Here is a 23,825-nt window from a genome sequence, read left to right as displayed (position 1 = left end):
CCACGAGGGACAGAGACTCCACCACAACCACTACATAGAACACAACCAGTGGACAGGTGGACTGAACAACCTCAGTCCTGGTGGTCATCAGAGAGACAGAAGCTCCAGTCAGGGATCCAGTCTGCAGCCCAGAACATTCTCTTCACAGTCTCATTGCAGGGATGGAGCAGGACCTGGGGCTGATAGAGACAGACCCTCCTGTTCCTATGATTCCAAACACCACAGTATCCATGATGAGAAGAGCAGGTCACCCTGGGCTTCAGCCTTCACAGAGTGTAGTGGGAGACCCGCCTGGTGGAAGTCGAACAGGAAGTCTGTCTAATGCCTGGTGAATGGGTTTTTCCACCTGAGGGTGCTAGCTCCTGCTTCTACCTTCTCTGATGTCACTCGGTCACAACGTGGGAGGCCGAGTATTAGGACGGACGCGGACAAGCCGAACACCTGCCCCACCTGTACAGCGCGTCACAAATGCGAACTATGTGAAGGCACACCAGACTGTTCTCACCAAGGAGAGGCCCTTAAAGTTGCAAGCTGTGTTACAAAAGCTTCTCCTTCCGGAGTAACCTTACCAGACATAGGAGTGACCACAATGGGGAGAAATTGTAGATGTATGCACTTCTGGGAACAATTCTTTACTGGAAATATTATAGTTATCCTGTGAAGTGTTTTGTCTAAGAGGGTAATTAACCGCATATCCCTCATAAACCCTTTTGTTAACTAGACTAGAACAAGCACTTAAATATTTACCTTACTGAGTAGATGGAATAAAGTCATATTATTATATTTTATCACACTGTTCGTTCTTAACAAGTCTGCTCTGAACTTGAAAGATAGTGATCATGAATAGGAGATTTGATATGTAACGTAATAAGCAGTACCGTATTTCAAAAAACAAAGCGAGCGCACACCTTTTTCAGTTACCAGCCTTTGAGCTATGACGCCAACCAATAAGATCTTTTCTCTTCAGTGTAAACGGAAGTGAGCAGTTACCAAAAACAATTATCACCATAGCGTTGTTAGTATTGTTATTTAGACGTTTATTAACACCTTTGAACTCAAAATATGCTTAACTGCACAGCATTACATACTTACCTCAGGTGTGTTTATTTCGCGTTGGAGACAGGACTTTGTTGCTAGATGTTCTAGGTAAGGCTAGCTAGCTGCTAACAATGGCTAACTGTAATGTTTTTCATACTCAAATAGCCTCCGTCTTGGAGGTGCTAGCGAATGCAGCCGTGGCAGAGATCTGTAAACTCGTAGATGACGACTATGCAGTATTTCGTTTGGAAATAACCCAAAGCCAGAAAGAAAACAGGACATTGCGGAGAAAACTACAGCTGCTGGAACTGAAGGTGGCACGGGAGCGCGCAGAGAGGACCATTCGTCCGAGTAGTGTCAAGATCCTCGACGGATACAGAGGAATGGCAAGAGGTACATTTTGCAGAAGGCCGAGGTTGCGCTGCCTATCGCCCCATTCCCCTCTGCGCATGTGTGACCTTAGATGTGTTAAACACATACTGTAGAATAGATGGTTAAAACGTCTTAGGGATAGCCCCCTTTAAATGTACGCCGAAATAACATACCCAAATCTAACTGCCTGTAGCTCAGGCCCTGAGGCAAGGATATGCATATTCTTGGTACGATTTGAAAGGAAACACTTTGAAGTTTGAGGAAAATTTGAATTGAATGTAGGAGAATATATAACACAATAGATCTGTTCTTTGAAATGCAACAGAAAGGGCCCTGTTCCAGCCATTACTCTGGTTGTAATTCCGATGGTGCCCACAAGAAGGCAGCAGTGTATGTGTGGATAATTTGAAGCATGAGCGAACTACATGACATTTCGTGTGGTACATTTGGGAAAATCGTGAAGGAGACATTTGCATTCATATTACATTTTTCTGCAAGAATATCGTCAAATCTGTTTACTTGGACTTTGATTTAGCTTTTCCAGTATTAGTAGCCATATTATAAGGTCTACATTTGCAAAACAACCCGTTTTCATAACTTCATAACTCTGAATATTTGTATAATTTTTGTCCAAAAGGAAAAGGCATGCTGTCGTACAAGGTTAGTAGATACATTTTACGACAGATACAATGTTTACTCTCGTAAAGCCCAGCTCATGAGCTATCTAGCTAGCTTTGTTTGACCCCGATTGGTGCTTATTTGACAACGTTAGAGTTGTTCAAGTGAAATCTGCCCGCGTCAGTAGCGTGCCACGAAGGAGTTGCTCTCTGACCAAATATGGTGTCCTATAGGATATACAACACCCCAAATGATATAATGAAGTCTCGTTACGTTCTAGGATCTCTGAGGAATACATACGAACATGATTTGACTGGTTGAAACAACGTTTCGGGTTAGATTTTCAGATTCCTTTCTTTGCTAATTGAACGAGTGGAAATACAAAATCGATTGTGCGTGCTATATGGACCTTTTTAGGATATGAACAAGGATTTTATCTAACAAAACGACACTTCATGTTATCTCTGGGACCCTTTGGATAATAAATCGGAGCACAATTTCAGAAGCTAAGTCCACATTTCACCTTCAGGGGTGAATTTATCAAACCTATCGTGGCGAAAAAACTGTTTTGTTAGGAGCTTTCCTCAAATAATAGCATGGCATTTTTTTGCAGTAATATAGCTACTGTAAATTGCAGTGCAGATATATGAACAAGAATTTAAGCTTTCAGTCGATATATGACACTTACATGGTGACACTAGGCGCTGCATGATTTACAACTGTCCAGTTGACGGAACTTGGGTGTTGGTCAGTTCTTTTTATAGTATGCAATAACTCCCCTGATTACTTGGTTGTCTTGCCCAAAGACACTCATATTATAACCAGATTCTTGTTTTCTGCACTTCATATGATTTACCCAATGAAAACAATGTGATGCATGGAACATAATACATCAATCAATAAATAGTCATCAAGAAGTATTACCTTACATCCTTGCCAATTCTAGACATTATTAATTGTGTACAGTATACCGTTGAACATTGACAGTAGTTAACCTAACCACCTATTTTCCCCCAATCACACTCTCAGGTGAAGGACATCTCACTGGAGGCCACAGGAGGGTTGTGAAGCCAGCCGGACACAATACATGGAGAGATGACCAACCAACCACTGTTGATGAGGAGAGTGGAACCTCAACCCAGCACGTTATCGTGATAGAGGTTAGTGTAATAGTATAACATCAAAATTACAGTTCCTTTGTTAATCAAATATGGCCCATTTATTTCAGAAAGGCTGCCTTCAGCTATTCACTTGCTTACATGTATCTGCCATGGGGGAGCTTGTGAGACTTCTCTGACACAGTGTATTTGCTGCAGTCATTTATCTGTGGCGCTGCGCCACGGCAAATAAATATGGAACTTGAAAAGAATATGTCTCCCGAGGCACACTTTTAAGATTCTAGAACAGTGCACATTTACTCTGCAAGCAACACGAGTAATGCATGACAACCCCATAATAGAATCGTTTCTCTTTACCAAGTTGGCTTGTTGTTGTGTGTTCTATGCGAGAGAGATATTCCTCTGAAGGTGCATTCAAGTTATGAGTGCCAGGGAGGGAAACATGAATTCTGATAAGCAGTCAATGCATAAAAATTCTTGCAATCACCGGGAAAACAGCTGTTTTAATGGCCTTTGTTAAATATAGGGGATCCCAGTTTTCCATTCATACTTTATTTATTTCTCAACTCCTTAGCGAACTGCACCATTTTAAACCCATCGTTTTTAGCAGTGGCATGGTTAAGCACATTCCCACTCCAATTCCATGTGAGTTTATCGGGGAGAGTGGGGAAAAATGTAACACGGGTCAATTGTATAGTAACTTGGGGTAAAACACAACCCTTCCTCTAAATATTTTTGGGGAGTGACCATTGTGATGAGACAGATAACATTTTTAGTTGAGGAAGAGTAGTGGCAACCAGGGAAAGTGTTGGGGGTGACATGAAATGGTTTCGGGGGGGGGGGGGGCTACATCATATTCGCTGTGTTTATTCAAGTTTTTGGGGATACAAAATTCAGCAATGGGATGCTAACTAGTTAAAAGATAATATTTGGGATCTAGCTAATGATTAGCCCAATAGGGTAAATGCCGATAGGCAACCCCGTGCTTCAGCCTATTTGTTTATAGCCACTATGCTCCATCAGTTGGGCTACAGGTGATAATGCTTATTACTAATGGCACATTTGATAACATGGACAATGCATAGGCTATATTTAATAAATTTAAAAAATGTGTCAACCCGAGAGTCGTCCTGTTATTTCGACCAATCAATTGGTTAAAATGTTGAAACTTGTTTTTCCATATGTAGACGTCTATGCATTTGAATAAAATTAACTACTGAGCTTGTCTAATACTTTAAGCACACTGTTTGATTAAATAACTAAGACACACAAATTACTTAAGAAAGAGCCCGATGATCACACTTTGCTACAAAAAATGACAAGTGAGTGCCTGTGTGACTGGCTTACGTTGTCTCGCTTTCCTCCCTATTGCAGTGAAAAGGTACCACTGCACAGTATGTTTTTATTGCAGTGTCCGTGCTGATGCTGCGAACTCATTTCAGGCATTTAGTTTCTTACTGAAAAGTTATTTTACCGAAATCCCTAATTTGTTTAGGAAAAACATTCCCTCAACCCTTGCTCTCTTTACGTGAAACATGTAAGCATCGCATGCGACCAATATGGCCTGACCTATAGCCTATCATAATGACATCAATAAATTGGTTATAACAAACTACGAACACAGTAACACGTGACAGCAAAACGGATGTGGAGGACGTGAAAAATAAACTTGAAATGGGTGAATGTTTACTGGTTTCTTAGGAGGTAAAGGGGAAGTCAGATCTGTGGAAGACATTTGACCTAGTTGTGGAAACGACTGGGGATCAAGAAAAATGAGGATCTAGGAGCAAGCGTTGCGTAAATATTGTGTGCCAAACAGGTGTTGTTCGATTACATAAACATTCATTAATAAACATCACTAAATGACAATACTAATGATTTATAAAGCCTTTATTACAGCAGACTAAAAACAGTTGCATGCATTCGTGAATTGCGGTTTATTTATTGTTTAGGCTAATTATTCAAAGCTCCCTTTGTTATTTAATTTAAAACTAAAATGCTTGATTGCTTTTCAAAGCATTAATGTCTAATATGCTGTGTGATGGCATGAACAAAGGAATCATTGACTGATTCATATACAAGGCTATATATTGAAATAAAATATAAAATATATATATATATATATATATATATAGTAAGTAAGTTATGGTATTATGACTAAACAGGACGCGCTCTTAAGCCTATAGCTCGATGGTGGTTATACAAGGCTACTATATAAAGCCTACTAATGATAATATCATTACGTATAATAATGATGATCATAATATTAAATGTAATAATAACAATTAGAAGATCACGAAAATGTAGGGTATAGAGCGAGTGCTGCATGCATATTATGTGACAAACAGGTGTTGATAGATTACAATAAAAAAAATCTGCCTGTTTAGTGTTGCACCATTATTTTTTACATACAGTTGAAGTCGAAAGTTTACATACACTTAGGTTGGAGTCATTAAAACTCGTTTTTCAACCACTCCAGAAATGTCTTGTTAACGAAGTCGGTTAGGACATCTACTTTGTGCATGACACAAGTAATTTTTCCAACAATTGTTTATAGATTATTTCACTTTTAATTCACTGTATCATAATTCCAGTGGGTCAGAAGTTTACATACACTAAGTTGACTGTGCCTTTAAAGAGCTTGGAAAATTCCAGATAATGATGTCATGGCTTTAGAAGCTTCTGATAGGCTAATTGGCATTATTAGAGTCAATTGGAGGTGTACCTGTGGATGTATTTCAAGGCCTACCTTCAAGCTCAGTGCCTCAGCTTGACATGATGGGAAAATGAAAATAAATCAGCCAAGACCTCAGAAAAAAATGTGTAGACCTCCACAATTCTGGTTCATCCTTGGGAGCAATTTTCGCCTGAAGGTACCACGTTCATCTGTACAAACAATAGTATGCAAGTATAAACACCATGGGACCACGTTGCCGCCATACCGCCATTGCCGCCATACCGTCTCCTAGAGATGAATGTACTTTAGTGTGAAAAGTGCAAATCAATCCCAGAATAACAGCAAAGGACCTTGTGAAGATGCTGGAGGAAACAGGTACAAAAGTATCTATATCCACAGTAAAACGAGTCCTATATCGACATAACCTGAAAGGTCACTCAGCAAGGAAGAAGCCACTGCTCCAAAACCGCCATAAAAGACTACGGTCAGACTACGGTTTGCAACTGCACATGGGGACAAAGATCATACTTTTTGGAGAAATGTCCTCTGGTCTGATGAAACAAAAATAGAACTGTTTGGCCATAACGACCATCGTTATGTTTGGAGGAAAAAGGGGGAGGCTTGGAAGCCGAAGAACACCATCCCACGGGGGGGGGGGGGGGGGGGGGGGGGGGGGGTGCTTTGCTGAAGGAGGGACTGGTGCACTAAACAAAATTGATGGCATCAAGAGGTATGAAAATTATGTGGGTATATTGAAGCAACATCTCAAGACATCAGTCAGGAAGTTAAAGCTTGTTCGCAATTGGGTCTTCCAAATAGACAATGACCCCAAGCATACTTCCAAAGTTGTGGCAGAATGGCTTAAGGACAACAAAGTCAAGGTATTGGAGTGGCCATCACAAAGCCCTGACCTGAATCCTATAGAAAATGTGTGGGCAGAACTGAAAAAGCGTGTGTGAGCAAGGAGGCCTACAAACCTGACTTGGTTACACCAGCTCTGTCAGGAATGGGCCAAAATTCACCCAACTTATTGTGGGAAGCTTGTGGAAGGCTACCCGAAATGTTTGACCCAAGTTAATAAATGTAATAAATTGAAATGTCAGGAATTGTGAAAAACTGAGTTGAAATGTATTTGGCTAAGGTGCATGTAAACTTCAGACTCCAACTGTAATATAACCATATACAACTTCAGTATCACGTCTTAGAGTAATGGACTGTGCCATCCCCATGGCGTCCACAATGGATTAGTCCACTGAAACAGGTGCGAATCAGACAGGTGTCTTGTGCACAATGAAAAAACCCTCTACATTTAGACTGCTCGACTAAAGAAATCTCGGTCACCAACAGCCTATCCACCAAACAATCTAAGAGTTGACTAAATGGGGTCAGCCCTAAAATCATTTTACAAATATGTTATTGGGGCAAATTTCTGGAGATATAAATGATATTTTAGATGGTGTCAGCATTTTATTTTCCTTCATTTTGGATAAGAATTCAACCTTTTCCCCCCACTGCTACGACATTGTTATCAATTCTACTCATGTACCTTTAATAAACTCCTTCTTCTTGTCAGTCTGAAGATGCAGAAGTTGCAGGTCCTGGAGGATCGTCTCTGGTCAAGCAGGAGAGGACTGAAGGAGAGGATCCACTACACAGCAGAGACATCCGGGCTGGAGCAGCAGCACCTCCTGAATACACGGAGGACCTCACCGCCAAACCCCAGCCCAGGGCCCGACACAGCATTGCGGAGGTCAGTGGAAAGCCGAACGGCGTCCTCAAGACAGAGACGAACACAGAGAATTTAACTGTAACACAAAGGCTCTTACACACAGGATCTGACCTCAAGTCAGACCCAGAGAGACTGGGGTTGGGGAGACTGGGCTGTCCTCCTGCTCCTGCGTCAGAGTATTTACTTTACGGTGACTCGGGGACAGTTAATTCCCATCTGGACTCAGGTGACGAGTTTGAGACTGGCAATGATCCGTCTTGTTCTTACACTACAGAGATGGACCCTGCCAACATATCATTTGGTTTAGAGACACAGACTGATCTGTCTAGAGGGGACATGAACCGGTATAGTAGTAGTGTGTACTCTGAAGGGTGCCTAGATGAGAAAGGGGAGGTTATAGTCGTAGATGAGGTGGCTGTGAAAGTAGAGGGTGACGCTCCTCCCACATGGAATGCAGATAGTCACCTAGGAGACGGATACTCACAGGGCAGAGATATCTTAGATTACAGGGAAAGCTTAGAGACAAATCTAAATGTCCCGACCCACTCCCCTTTACACACGCTCAGGGGAGCAACATATGGCGGTAGTAAAAATAAACGTTTCCTCTGCATGTTCTGTAACAAAGGCTTCAGCAGCCCCCAGAAGGTGGAGATCCACCAGAGGGTCCACACAGGGGAGAAACCCTTCAGCTGTACCCAGTGTCACATGCGCTTCGCAGAGGCTGGCACACTGAAGAGGCACCAGAGGGTCCACACTGGGGAGAAACCGTTTGTCTGCCACGTGTGCCATGCTAGTTTCTCACACTCGTTCAACCTGAAGAGGCACCAGAGGGTCCACACAGGGGAGAATCTTACAGCTGCCCCCAGTGTGAGAAGTCCTCCCACCAGCTGAAGATGCACCTAAAGGTCCACATGGGAGAGAGGCCGTTCGCCTGTACGCACTGCGGGAAGAGGTTCTCAGAGAGGAGCTACCTCAGGATACACCAGCAGAAAAAAGAATTCGCTCTATAACATAGAAAGTAACCCTTTGATTCCATTGCCTCTGATGTTTAGATCAAACCCTGCGTTAAAAGACAAAGATTCATTTTCCTTGTTCTGAACAGAAAAGATCCACAGATTAATTTGGATTAACGACAGTAACAGATTTGAATATATCTGAGTAGAATATTTTATCCAGACATTGTGTGATATATAAGCCTAAAAAGTCTGTTACATATTGTGTTTGTACTGTGTAGGATATATGTTCACAAATGCCTGTTTCATTACTTTCATTTAACTACTTAAATGTTTTCCAAGACACTTTTAATGAGTATATTAATGCAGTTTATTTATCAAGTCCATGCAGATTTGTAGTTGAGACATGATGTGTGTGTGGATTTCATATGGTGTCATTTAAAACGTGTTCATGTTTTAATAAACACAAAATGGGACTTATCGTTCTAAGACTCATTGAGACTCTCTTTAGTATACATCACATCTGATCTCACCCTATTCTACATACATACAACAGTGCTTTATAACCAATATACACTTACTAAATATACCTACACATACCCACACACTAACAAACACCTACTGTACACGTCAAAATAGTTTAGTCAGGTTTGTCTAATGACTTGACTTATCATAGCTGACTTATTTTTACCCACAACATATTTATGTCCACCATGATGGGTTTAACAACAATGAAGTCATTCTGTAACTACAGTATAGGACTCAAGTGTAGTGGGGATGGGTAAACACTATGTTTAAAGTGTGTTTATCTGTGTGTACGTACCTGAGGGAGTGTATGTATGTCTGTTAGTGATGCGCGGCTTGACTCACTGAGCAGTTCCCCTATGGTTATATCTGCAGGGAATGTTTAAGGGTCATGGAATATTGTGTGGTTGGTGGCGAGCGGATTGAATAAAGAGAAACAATAGCTTTAAAAAAATCCATAAATGTTTAATTATTGTGTAATTTATATCTATAGGGTAAATTTAGCCCAAAATAATGAAAGAAAAACTTTTAGTGGCTTTAGTGCATAAGCCCAAGTTTTAGCCTACACGCCAAATTCACATAGAAATGTGTTATCGAGCTGTCATTCTCATTTAAATCAAGTTTAAGAAGCCCGAGTCTGAGGTCCTGAGTGCTCTGAAGCAGGTTTTCATCAAGGATCACTCTGTACTTTGCTCCGTTCATCTTTTCCTCGATCCTAACTAGTCTCCCAGTCGCTGCTGCTGAAAAACATCTCCACCGCATGATGTTGTAACCACCATGCTTCACCGTAGGGATGGTGCCAGGTTTCCTCTAGACTTGGCATTGAGGCCGAAGAGTTCAATCTTGGTTTCATCAGACCAGAGAATCTTGTTTCTCATGGTCAGAGTCCTTTAGGTGCCTTTTGGCAAACTCCAAGTGGGCTGTCATGTACCTTTTACTGAGGAGGGGCTTCCGTCTGGCCACTCTACCATAAAGGCCTGATTGGTGGAGTGCTGCAGAGATGTCCTTCTGGAAGTTTCTCCACATAGGAACTCTAGAGCTCAGTCAGAGTGACTATTGGGTTCTTGGTCACCTCCCTGACCAAGGCTTTTCTCCCCCGATTGCTTAGTTTGGAACTAAACTAAGCAATCTGGCCAAACTTCTTCCATTAAAGAATGATGGCCACTGTGTTCTTGGGGACCTTCAATGCTACAGAAATGTTTTGGTACCCTTCCCCAGATCTGTGCCCCGTCACAATCCTGTCTCTGAGCATCTACGGGCAATTTCTTCGACCTCATTGCTTGGTTTTTGCTCTGACATGTACTAACAACTGTGGGACCTTTATATAGACAGTTGTGTGCCTTTCCAAATCTTGTCCAGTCAATTGAATTTACCACAGGTGGACTCCAATCAAGTTATAGAAACATCTAAAGGATGATCAATGGAAACACCTGAGCTCATTTTCGAGTCTCATAGCAACGGGTCTGTATACTTACAGGACCAGTCAAAAGTTTGGACACAATATTCTATATTTTAGATTCTTCGAGGTACAAAATTCAAAAGGCACTCGCACATCTGAGCCATCTTTTTTGCAGGTGCATGGTAACAGGTGAACAAGATGAAGGAAAAAGGAAACCGCACACTGCTCTTGATAGTATCACTGATCTTTAATCATCTTACGTATCGGCCTCACCGCCTTCGTCAGAGCTTTTGTGAGTTAATTATTTTTTTGCCAACCTTATGTAGACCTAGCCCCGCCCACATCCGTTCCACTCATCGAAAGGGGTTGGAGGGGAAGGAAAAACAAATAAATGCTACCAAATATAACAATGCATTTCATAAATATTTGAGTAAAGTGTGCAAATTAGATGTATTAAACACGTCTATAAAACCACTATGAGGACATAGCAAGTTTGCATTAATCGTTGACGTCGTATGAAAAATTATGTCCCTATCTTAAATAAATTAATTCATGTTCAAATTCTCAACATACCATACATAGGCATTTAATCATTAAGTCCTTTAGGAAATAATGTCTGGAGGGTGAAAATCCCCAAACATTCTCTTTTACTCAGAGTATTATTGATATCACCACCCCTGTCTGAAATCTTAACTTTCTCTATACCACAAAATCTAAAGGTAGAAATGTCATGCTTCAGGTCATTAAAATGTACTGCGACTGGATAATCCGTTGTTTCTCCTGATTTGAACTTTTATGTTCACTAATCCTCTGTTTGAGAAAACGAGAAGTTTTACCGACATTGCACAGCCCACATGGACATTTAATAATGTAAATAACATGGGTGGTGGAACACGTAATAATGTCATTTATTTGGAAGTGTTTTCCTGTGTGTGGGGGGCAGAAATATTCACATTTCATCATATTGTTGCACTGTGCGCATCCTGCATTTATAGCTACCATTTGGAAGAGGGCGTAACAATTCTTCTTTATTTTTACTATTTTCTGATGTCTTCACTATTATTCTACAATGTAGAAAATAGTAAATATAAAGAAAAACCCTAGAATGTGGTGTGTCCAAACTTTTGACTGGTACTTTATGTAAATAAGGTATCTGCTTTTAAACTATTTGTTAACTGTTTTTGCTTTGTCATTATGGGGTATTGTGTGTAGATTGCTAAGGATTTGTATGTATTTAATACCTTTTAGAATAAGGCTGTAACGTAACAAAATGTGGAACAAGTCAAGGGGTCTGAATACTTTCTGAATCCACTGTAAGCATTTATTGCATTAAAATGACACAACATATGTAGGTAAAAAAACGTATAATAATTTGACTTCGAAACAGGATTGAATACAAATTTCTTTCAGCATCTTGAGAGAATGCGAATGCGCAGTTCGATACTGTCTGTAGAGGTGCTATCTTTTTCAGCATCATAAAAGCTGATAGTATTTCAATCACATAAAATATGCAACCAAGCCAAACTGAAATCTTATCAGAAACTTCTTGGGTCAGTGTCACAGTTTTCAATTTCCCTACAACCGGTCAAACTCATTTGGAAATTTTGCTGAGAAATTCATTCCCGTTTTTTATTTTTGTATTGCATTTTCTCCCCGGTCCCTAAAAGGCTTGTGAAATAAACAGAGATGACAGAGAACTTCACCAATGTCAATTAGATTGAAGCATTGGTTCTATCGATTTGTGACATTCTGGTGAGCAAGGGTTTATTTAGTCTTCTACGGCAACATGTATTGACAGAAGAGAAGCCTCATGTACTGTATCTACACTGAAGAAAATATAAACGCAACAAATAAAGTGTTGGTCCCATGTTTCATGAGCTGGAATTAAAACTCCCAGAAATGTTTCATAAGTACAAAAATATTATTTATCTCATTTTATTTACAAATTTGTTTACATCCCTCTTAGTGATCATTTCTCATTTGCCAAGATAATCCATCCACCTGACAGAAGTGGCATATCAAGAAGCTGATTAAACAGCATGATCATTACACAGGTGCACCTTGTGCTGGGCACAATAAAAGGCCACTAAAATGTGCGGTTTTATCACACAACACAATGCCACAGAGGTCTCATGTTTTGAGGAAGCGTGCAATTAGCTGTTGCCAGATAATTTTATGTTAATTTCTCTACCATAAGCCACCTCCGGTTGGCAGTAAGTCCAACCAGCCTCACAACCTCAGACCACCGGGGGGACTCATTCTGATTGGCTACCATGTGGGTGGGCCTATGCCTTCCAAGGCCCTGCGCCCCTGCCGTCATGTGAAATCCATAGTTTAGGGCCCAATTTATTTCAGTTGACTGATTTCCTTATATGAACTGTAACTCAGCAAAATCTTTGAAATTGTTGCATTTTGCGTTTATATTTTTGTTAAGTATAATTACAGATAAGTTGACTAACAAGTAGCACACCACAATGTAGGAAATTATAAGCAGAATCAGGCAAAAAACAAAAACACCCCCTGTCAATTTTTTTGTTGCCATCTCTGATTGTAGCCTATAGTGCATTTTCTATATTTACGTGTTATGGTTGGGTGCGGGGCCTCTGATTTTCACTTTATTACACATGGTCAGGAGGATGGGGGGGGGTTATTAGCAATTGCTTGCTGGTGCAGGTGAACAAACCCATACACCAATGTCTGTATAATTTGTACCACCTCTCTCTTCCAGGAGGAGGGTCCGAAGGTGCTGCTGGGGAAGGAGGAGGGGTGTGAGGAGGGTCTGGGGAACCCTGAGTGGACCATGGTCATGGAGGACAACCAGACTACACCTCCTCCTGAACCCATAGAGGAACCAGCTGAGCAGCACAGGACCACACACAGTCTCACTGAGGTGAGCCCACTGTGAGCTACTGTCTGCATGGTATTAGGTCAGGGCCTGTATCCACAAAGCCTCTCAGAGTAGGAGTGCTGATCTAGGATCCTTTTAGATCATAATGAATAAGATTATATGGCAAGATCAGTACTCCTACTCTGATTCTCTTTGTTGATACGGGCCTAGGTCTTCATACATGTTGTCTCAAATGTGGGACCATGCCTTTGAATTATCAAACCATTAAAGAGTGTCAAGTAATCAAATGAACTAACACGTTTGCATAGTACTCATAGCAATCCCTCATTGGCCAATCAGAAGATGCTCCATAGCAAGGTGCTCATCAGATTTCTTGATCCAACATCCTCTCACTCTGTATCTCTTACAGTCGGTAGACATGGAGGATGGGAAGCCTGATCTGCTGCTGGTCAAAGAGGAGACAATAGAAGACGGACCAGAGAGCATTGACCTGCTGAGTGGACTAAAGATGGGGGAGCAAGGTAAGGGAGAACTACATATAGCCTCCATACAGTAATATACAATATCGTCAATGAGAATAGATGAACCGAATAGATGAATCAATACAACTTATGTTTACATACACAAACACACATTATCATGTATGAACTGGACCAGGTAATTGACAACAAAAAAACTCCATATGTAGAGTTCTCTTCCATGTTTGTAAAGTCTATTTTATAACCTCCTCCTGCAGGTGGTTGGCTGGAGGCTAACAGAGGAGACTGGGCAGCCATCTTGGATTCCCAGACCCAGACGGGTGCAGCTATGGGCCCAGGGGACAACGTCACCGAGCAGGGCTTGACCAGTGGCGACATAGTGGAGGTCAGTGGATGGGGCAGCATCCTCAACTCTGGCCTGGGGAACAACACTGTTAACCAGATCCAGAAGCACAAAACAACATATCCACTACAACAGACTGGCTGAGACCAGGGCGAGGCGTAGATTTGGTCTGCAGGGACTGGGAGGTGTCCGTATGCGGCGGGAGAGAACAGACACAGACTCTGCTAGCGATGCTCCGTCCTGCTCCTATAGTGGTGATTCAGAGAGACTGATGGCGCGTCAGGTTAACCCCCTAACAGGTGCTGCCTTCAGCCTGCCTTCTATAGGATCTATCAACTGGAACATTGACCCTGTGACAACACGGAGAGGATCTAACTCAGGATACACCAGCAGAAAATGATTAGTCTATGCTGATATGTAGTAATAATAATAAATGTATTTCTTTATTTTATATAGCGCTTTTCATACAGAATGTCAGTCTCTTTTAAAAAACAAACTAAAACAAATTCAGGGAGCTGGCAGTTCATGGGAGAGGGTCTTCCACAGCTAGATGATGATGCAGTTCAGTAAAGGAGTAGCTTGATTGGAGGTGGCGTCGATGGTACAGCCAGGGAGGGAGACACATCAGTCAGACAAGCCTGGAGCTTTTCATCAAGCACCTCTGTCTCTACAGTTCACAGGTCCTCCTCCTCTGTAGGTAGGCTGGAATCTCCATCACCGAATGTGTAGCCTCCATCTGTGTGATGCATCTGCAGCAATAAGTGCCTGGAGGCCACCACACCTGGGCAGTAATCAGCAACAGTCTCCTACGAGGCCAGCCTGTGTCATCCCCTCACACCACAGTCCACATCTTTCCATGTAGTACTAGTTAGTTAGTTTGTAGTTAATTCTGCTGGTTTTGGATGTAGTAGGGAGCTGGATGAGGTGAACTGAGGAAAGAATGAGTATGATGAGACAGAGTAGATGATATGGTGGTGGTTGGTGTGATGGTGTCTTACAATGCTTCACTGAGGAAGAGTGACAAAAGTTGACCCTTTAGGTTGATGCTTGTGTTTTATAGTGAGGTAAGGATAGTGCCTTAATTTGTTTACTTGACATGAAATAGTGAAGCTGTGTATGTAATGTAATGTTGAACCTTTTCCGAAGTCCTCAAAATGTCATTTTATCAATGCGAGGGTGCCAGATTTACAGAAAAATGTATATTACCATAGTGAGAAAAGTTCTTCTTCTTGACTGTGCTGATAATCTTTTTAAATAATTGCAGGGACTGAGTTTCCTTTATCTCAGTCGAAACAAAACATTATATTTAATTCTTGAATCAACACAAATGGAAATGTTTGATAATAAACTCCAATGGCTACATATTGTTAGGTACTTGAATTACTGTTAGAGATGGGCTTGACTGTGGTTTTATAATATCATGTCATGTTTCTGTGTGTACAGCAAAGAGTTTCTTATATAAACCTTAATGCTTTTCTGTTCAATTTGTTATTACAGTCTGCAGTCCATGAGGACCTGCTGATATCCGGTGTTGCTGGCGGGAGAGACTGGACCTGTGAAAGGGCTGGTGTCAAACCCTGGGCCCGGATCTGGACCCTGGATCAGGAGCCTTCACTCTTCCATCCCAAGTCGGAACCACGACCCAACCACGAGGGACAGAGACTCCTCCACACCACAGAACACAACCAGTGGACAGGTGGACTGAACAACCTCAGTCCTGGTGGTCATCAGATAGACAGAGGCTCCAGTCAGGGATCCAGTCTGCAGCCCAGACCCTTCTCTTTACAGTATCAGTGCAGGGATGAAGCAGGACCTGGGGCTGATAGAGATAGACCCTCCTGTTCCTATGATACAAACACCACAGTATCCATAAAGAACAGAGCAGGTCACCCTGGGCTTCAGCCTTCACAGAGAGCGGTGGGAGACCCCCCTGGTGGGAGTCTAACAGGAAGTCTGTCTTCTCCTTCAGGGTCTCATCTAATGCCTAGTGAATGGGTCCATAGAAGGCCTGGGTCAAGCCTTCCTCAGGTACCTCATGGTTACCCCACCAATACAGACAGGGTCAGGATGGGCGTTCACCACAAGATGTACTTAACCTATAACACAGGGCACCATCCAAACAACACCCAAACAATGGCTAGAGGTCAAGGAGGGAGCTCAAATATTAACCACCTGAGGGTGGTGGCTCCCGCTTCTACCTCCTCTGGTGTCATTGGGTCACAACGTGGGAGGCAGAGTATTAAGACAGACGCCGACAAGCCGTATGCCTGCCCCACGTGTGGGAAGTGCTTCTCTGAGGCAAACTATGTGAAGGAGCACCAGACCGTTCACACCAAGGAGAGGCCCTTCAAGTGTAAACTATGTTACAAGAGCTTCTCCTTCCGGAGTAACCTTATCAGACATAGGAGTGTCCACAATGGGAAGAAACCTTTCAGCTGTACCCAGTGTCATATGCGCTTCTCCCACTCATCCAACCTGAAGAGGCACCAGAGGGTCCACACAGGGGAGAGACCCTAAAGCTGCCCCCAGTGTGAGAACAGGTTCTCCCACCAAAACCAGCTGAAGATGCACCTGAAGGACCACACTGGAGAAAGGCTGTTTGCCAGGAAGAGTTTCTCAGAAAGGAGCTACCTCAGGATACACCAGCAGAAAAACAATTCCACTCTATAACATAGAAAGTAACCATTCCCCTCGATAGCTTCTGAAGTTTAGATCAAACCCTGCATTAAAGACAAAAATTAATTTTCATCGTCAGCAGAAAAGATTATTCCTGGGTAAACTACTGCATCCAGATATTGTGTGATATATAAGCCGAAAAATACTATTACGTATTGCTTTTTGTACTGTGTAGGCTATATGATGTTCACAAATGCCTATTTTATCAAGTTCATGCAGATTTTCTTTTGAGACATTACACTAACATTTTTGTAAATTAGAAGACTTAAAATTAGTGCATTCATCTTAAGAAAGCTGGGTAAGACAACCACAACAGAGTTATAGGAAGTACATTTTTCCTCAAAGTACTTCGTGCCTTCAGAAAGTATTCACACCCCTTGACTTTTTTCCACATTTTGTTCTGTTACAGCCTACATTTGAAATGGATTCAAATGGATTCATTGTCAAAGTGGAAATGTGTTTTTCGCAATTGTCTTTTAAGTCAATGAGTATTCATGCCATCTATTATGGCAAGCCTAAGTAAGTTCAGGAGTTAAACTGTATTTAACAAATGACAAGTTTTATGGACTCATTCTGTGTTCAATAATAGTGATTAGCATGATTTTTCAATGACTACCTCATCTCTGTAGCCAACACATATAATTACATGTAAGGTCCTTCAGTTGAGCTGTGAATTTCAAACACAGATTCACACACAAACACCAGGGAGATGTTCCAATGCCTCACAATGAAGTGCACCTGTTGGTAGATGGATTTTTAAAAAGCAGCCATTGAATATCTGTTTGAGCATGGTGAATTTATTAATTACATTTTGGATGGTTTATCAGTACACCCAGTCACTACAAAGATACAGGCGTCTTTCCTAACTCAGTTGCCGGAGAAGAAAGAAACCGCTCAGGGATTTCACCATGAGGCCAATGGTAACTTGAAAACAGTTACAAAGTGTAATGGTTGCGATAGGAGAACTGAAGATGGATCAACACCACTGTAGTTACTCCACAATATCAAGCTAATTAACAAAGTGAAAGAAGGAAGCCTGTACAGAATAAAACTATTCCGAAACATGCATCCTGTTTGCAAATGTGGCAAAGCAATTCACATGTTGTGTTGGGGGCAAATCCAATAAAACACCTTACTGAGTACCACTCTCCATATTTTCAAGCATATTGGTTGCTGCATCAGGTTATGAGTATGCTTGGAATCGTTAAGGACTGGGAAGTTTTTTAGGATAAAAAAAAAAGAATGGAGCTTAGCACAGGAAAAACCCTAGTTCAGTCTGCTTTCCACCAGACACAGAGATTAATTCACATTTCAGCAAGACAATAACCCAAAACAGGAGGCCAAATCTACACTGAAGTTGATTACCAAGAAGACAGTGAATGTTCCTGAGTGGTCGAGTTACAGTTTTGACTTAAATCTACTTGAAAATCAGGCAAGACCTGAAAATAGTTGTCTAGAAATGATCAACAACCAATCTGACAGAGCTTGAAGAATTTTGAAAAGAATAATGGTCAAATGTGGCACAATCCGGGTGTGCAAAGCTCTTAGAGATGTACTCAGAAAGACTCACAGCTGTAATCACTACCAAAGGTGATTCTAACACATTGACTCAAGGGTGTGAATACTTATGTAAATTAAATATTTCTGTATTTTATTAATACATTTGCAAAGGCTTCTAAAAAATGTTTTCACTTTGCCAATATGAGATATTGTCACGTTCATCATAATGATGAGACCAAGCTGCAGTGTGAGTATTGTTCCACATAATTTTAATAAACCGAAACTCACTGAACAAAAACAACAAACGAAATGTGACGCTACTGTTGTGCACTCAGGCAACTAAATGGAGACAAGATCCCACAACACAAATGAGGAAAGTGGCTACAACGATAAACAGCTGTCTCTGATTGGGAACCATATCAGGCCAACATAGACATACAAAAACCCATAGACATACAAAAACTAGAGTACCCACTCTAGTCACACCCTGACCAAACCAAAATATATAGAAAAACAGGGATATCTAAGGTCAGGGCGTGGCAGATATTGTGTTTAGATGGGTGAAAAACAAATCTATTTAATCCATTTTGAATTCAGTTTGTAACACAACAAAATGTGGAATACTTCAAGGTGTATTAATGCTTTCTGAAGGCGCTGTATCAGCAAAATCTGTGCTAGTAGGAAGAAACATGTAAACGTTATGGTGGTGGTGGGAAGGGGCACCATGGGATTCATTTAAGGTGCTCTGTGAAGAGGTAGATTTGAGGTGTTTTTGGAAGATGGGCAAGAACTGCTGTCCTAGCTTCAAGGGTATGCTTGTTCCACCATTGAGCTGCCAGGATAGAGAAGAGCTTTGACTTGGTTGAGTGGGGAGCTGATCTCCATTAGGGGTGGGACGGCCAAGAAACCAGTGGCAGATTTGAGTGCTCAGGTTGGGGTGAAGGGTTTTAGCATAGCCTGAAGGTAAGGAGGGGCAGTTCACCTTGCTGCTCTGCAGGCAACCATCATGGTCTTGTAGTGGATACGAACTTCGACTGGAAGCCAGTGGAATGTGCGGAGGAGCAGGGTGACATGGGAGAACTTGGGAAGGTTGAACACCAGGCAGACTGCGGTGTTCTGGATAAATTGCAGGGGTTTGATGGCACAAGCAGGGATTCCAGCCAACAGAGAGTTGCAGTAGTCTAGACGGGAGATGACAAGAGCCTGGATTAGGAACTGCATTGCTTCCTGTGTGAGGAAGGGTCGTACTCTACGGATGTCGAGCATGAACCTGCAGGTGAGAGTCACTGCTTTGATGTTTGCAGAGAATGTCAGAGTGTTGTCCACAAGGTTCTTTGCACTCTGGGAGGTGGACACCGTGGAGTTGTCAACCATGATAGTTGTGTCACGAACTGCAACGCTGCTGGGTTTTTCCCTCTCAACAGTTTCCCATGTGTATCAAGAATGGTCCACCACCCAAAGGACATCCAGCCAACTTGACACAACTGTGGGAAGTATTGGTGTCAACATGGGCCAGCATCCCTTGTGGAACGTTTCGATCCCTTGTAAAGTCCATGCCCCGACGAATTGAGGCTGTTCCGAGGCTAATGTTTTGTACACTCAGTGTATACTTAAATATACCTACACATACCCACACACTAACAAACACCTGCTGTACACGTCAAAATAGTTTAGTCAGGTTTGTCTGACTTTTGACTTTGTATAGCTCCCTCATTTACCCACATCATTATAAGTATTTACCATGATGGATTTGATACAGATACAGCAAAACCCCTCAGTCACTTTGGGAGGTTACAAAACCTTTTTTGGGAGGAAACTCTTGTTTGCCTCACATCTTAATTAAACTCGCAAAAAAAAAAAATAGTAGACTTGGAAAAGCATTACTCTAGTCGAAAATGAGCAAAACAGCGTTAAAACATGAGTATAACAGCTTACTACGATCTCATTTATAAAAACATTGCACAAGAGTAACATACTACTCTCAGGGGGAGATTGCTAGTAGACTTTTGGCTGCAAGGCTTAAGCAAAATTAAGCCTTTTCTTGTATCAATACAATTCAAACACCATCCGGTAAAATATCACATGACCCAACAGAAATGAATGATATGTTTAGGAAATTTTATTCCCAATTATATATGTCAGAGGTTGACCCTGATCATATAGAGATGACACATTTCTTATCAACATTCGAAGGCCCCAAACTCAATAGAGGGCAATATGAATTCCATGATTCCCCACTTAGTCATGAAGAACTCAGGAGTGCATTAACATCTATAAGAAGAGGCGAATCACCAGGGCTTGATGGTTTTCCTCCTGAGACGTTTCATGGAATATTGTGGGGTAATAGTTTTTCAATGTATTTGAAAAACATTTCCAGCGCTCTCCCTTTCGATAATTCCCCCTTTTTGGGCTTCCGAGTGGTGCAGTGGTCTAAGGCACTGCATCTCAGAGCTAGCGGCGTCACTACAGATCCTGGTTCGATTTCAGGCTGTATCATAACCGGCCGTCATTGGGAGTCCCATAGAGCAGAGCACAATTGGCCCAGCATCGTCCGGTTAGGGTTTGGCCGGGGTCGGCCCTCATTGTAAATCATAATCTGTTCTTAACTAACTTGCCTAGTAAAATAAAGGTTACATAAAATTAAAATGAATAATTAGCCACTCAGCTATTACTCATAGGCCTACCTGATTACTTCTTATCCCTTGCTCAAATAGCTTACAGCGGTGTCTGTCTCGAGCTCACTGGTGCAAGAGACTCTGAGGGCCCCAAACATTTTATACAATGTTGCAAGTTTGATATCGGGGCTTCAGGCTGGACCCAAGTTAATATACTGAACTATTTCTAAGATTTTACTGAGTTGCAGTTCATATAAGGAAATCAGTCAATTGAAATATATTAATTAGGCCCACAGAGAGAGAACTACTCCTTAAAATAGTCTGAGTGCACTTATTTCTCATTTGCCTGAACGATAGCCAGTCAGCCAGAGTATGCGTGTGCCGAGCCTTTTGCCAAATACAATTCTTGAGGTGGAGTAACTCTGCAAGATCAACGGGCTGAACCGGTTTTTAATTCTCATTTTCTTTATGGGAGCTTGTTTGTTAAACAATAACACTGAAAATACAATTAAAATAAGGACCAAGCGTCTTTGACGGAGGGGATCAAGCTGATTCTATACCATTTTACAGAGGCCAGTTCATGAAGGAAGGCTTGCTCATTAAAGTTTTTTAGCAGGTGTCTATGACAAATCAGGACAGGTCGTTTCATTGAGCAGCCATTACGAACACAGGCTGTAAAACAGTGCCCATTACAGAAAACACCAGAGTGATACCAATTAGGATTATTTGTGAGGATAACATCGAGGAGAGTAGCTTTTTCTGGCTGTTTGGAGTTATACCTTGTGGGATTGGTAATAATCTGAGAAAGATTTAGGGAGTCCCATTGCTTTAGGACTTGGTCAGGTGGTTAAAACATGTCCCAGTTTAGGTCACCAAGCAGGACAAATTCAGACTTAGTGTAAGGGGCCAGGAGAGTGCTTAGGGCAGGTAGGGTACAGGCCGGTACTGATGGAGGACAATAGCACCCAGCAACAGTCAACAAAGAGCTATTTGAAAGTTTAATGCTTAAAACCAGCAAATCAAATTGTTTGGGGACAGACTTGGTGGAGACAACCAAGCACTGAAGTTGATCCTTGGTAAAGATTGCCACTCCCCCACCTTTGGAAGATCTGTCTTGCCGAAAAAGGTTATAACCAGAAAAGGTTAACATCAGTATTCAAAACACTCTTCCTTAACCACATCTCAGTAATGACCAACACATCTGGATTGGAGCTGTGAACCCACACTTTCAATTGATCCATTTTAGGTAATAAGCTTCTAGTGTTAACGTGCAGAAAACACAGGCTTTTACGAGAGCAGATATCAGTGACACTGGCAAGTGTCTTCACTGACATTTTCAACCTCTCCCTGTCCGAGTCTGTAATACCAACATGTTTTAAGCAGACCACCAAGTGCCTGTGCTCAAGAACACTAAGGTAACCTGCCTAAATGACTACCGACCCGTGGCACTCACGTCTGTAGCCATGAAGTGCTTTGACGGGCTAGTCATTGCTCACATCAATACCATCATCCCAGAAACCCTAGACCCACTCCAATTTGCATACCGCCCCAACAGATCCACAGATGATGCACTCTCTATTGCACTCCACACTGCCCTTTCCCACCTGGACAAGAGGAACACCTATGTGAGAATGCTATTCATTGACTACAGCTCAGCGGTCAACTCCATAGTACCCTCAAAGTTCATCACTAAGCTAAGGACCCTGGGACTAAACACCTCCCTCTGCAACTGGATCCTGGACTTCCTGATGGGCCGCCATCAGCCCCCTCCTGTACTCCCTGTTCACTCATGACTGCACGGCCAGATAGGATTCCAACACCATCATTACATGACACAACAGTGGTAGGCCTGATCACCGACAACAACGAGACAGCCTATAGGGAGGAGATTAGAGATCTGGCCGTGTGGTGCCAGGACAACAACCTCCCCCTCAACGTGATCAAGACAAAGGAGATGATTGTGGACTACAGGAAAAAGAGGACCGAGCAGAGGGTAGTGCGAACGGCCCAGTACATCACTGGGGCCAAGCTTCCTGCCATCCAGGACCTCTATATCAGGCGGTGTCGGAGGAAGGCTTTCAGTCCCCCTAAAATAAAATATAATTGTAATGTACTTTATTTTTATTTTTTTCTTCTTGGCTTTTGAAAAGAGCATCAGACACCAAACACTAATCACCCAGTTCCAGGTTGGATGGTGTCCTCAGGTCTTTGCTCTTGCAAACAAACAGCACCCTCTGTATAGCTTGGAAAAAGAAAACCTTTTGTAAAAAACACTGTTAAAAAAATGTGTGAGCTCACATGCAGCTGTGTCTCTCTCAATGGGGGGGGGGCACCAAAAACTGTATTTTTCCTTATGTGTCGGACACCAGTGGAACTAGCCGTTGCCATTTGCATCGGCTAATGGGGATCCTAATAAATCAAATCAAATATGCTTCCAAGCCCAACTGAAATCTTACAGAAACATGTTAGTTAGGTCGATTTCACAGGTTTCTATTTCTTTACAACCGATCAAACGGACATTTTGCACAGAACATATTTTGGATTTTGTATTTTCTCCCTGGTCCCTAAACGAAAGAAGCAGAAATGCCGGTGAAAAATTCACCCATTGAAACATTCATTCAATCATTTATGACATTCTGTTGAGCAAGGGTTTATTTAATCTTCTAGGCCGGGCAACATATCAAAATCAAATGTTATAGGTCACATACACATTTTTAGCAGATGTTATTGTGGGTGTAGTGAAATGATTGTAATATAATAACAGGAGACAAGCTACATGTATACAAGTATATGTTGACTAACAAATAGCCTACCAAAATGTCGGAAATGATACGCAGAAACATATCTAAATTAGGCAGCAACAAAAAAATCATGCGGCCTCGTTCCGATATATTTGACAGTAGCCTACATCGGATTTTCTATATTTGCGGGTATG

The 23,825-nt window shown here is 41.9% G+C and overlaps 1 protein-coding gene across 1 annotated transcript; it reads left to right on the top strand.

Annotated features, from left to right (window-relative positions):
• The first annotated feature begins 951 nt into the window (after positions 1-951).
• On the top strand, positions 952-17,915 carry LOC115145659 (early growth response protein 1-like). Its single transcript, XM_029687182.2, has 7 exons — positions 952-1,431; positions 3,058-3,188; positions 7,397-7,573; positions 13,158-13,319; positions 13,687-13,798; positions 14,014-14,141; positions 15,597-17,915. The coding sequence occupies exons 1-7, from the start codon at positions 1,170-1,172 to the stop codon at positions 16,614-16,616; spliced, it is 1,992 nt and encodes a 663-aa protein (XP_029543042.2). The 5' UTR covers positions 952-1,169; the 3' UTR covers positions 16,617-17,915.
• Positions 17,916-23,825: the final 5,910 nt, after the last annotated feature.

The sequence above is a fragment of the Oncorhynchus nerka genome, linkage group LG18 (genome assembly GCF_034236695.1).
Source record: "Oncorhynchus nerka isolate Pitt River linkage group LG18, Oner_Uvic_2.0, whole genome shotgun sequence".
NCBI lineage: Eukaryota > Metazoa > Chordata > Actinopteri > Salmoniformes > Salmonidae > Oncorhynchus > Oncorhynchus nerka.
Note: the sequence above shows the minus strand (reverse complement) of the source record. Positions and strands in the feature narration are given on the sequence as shown.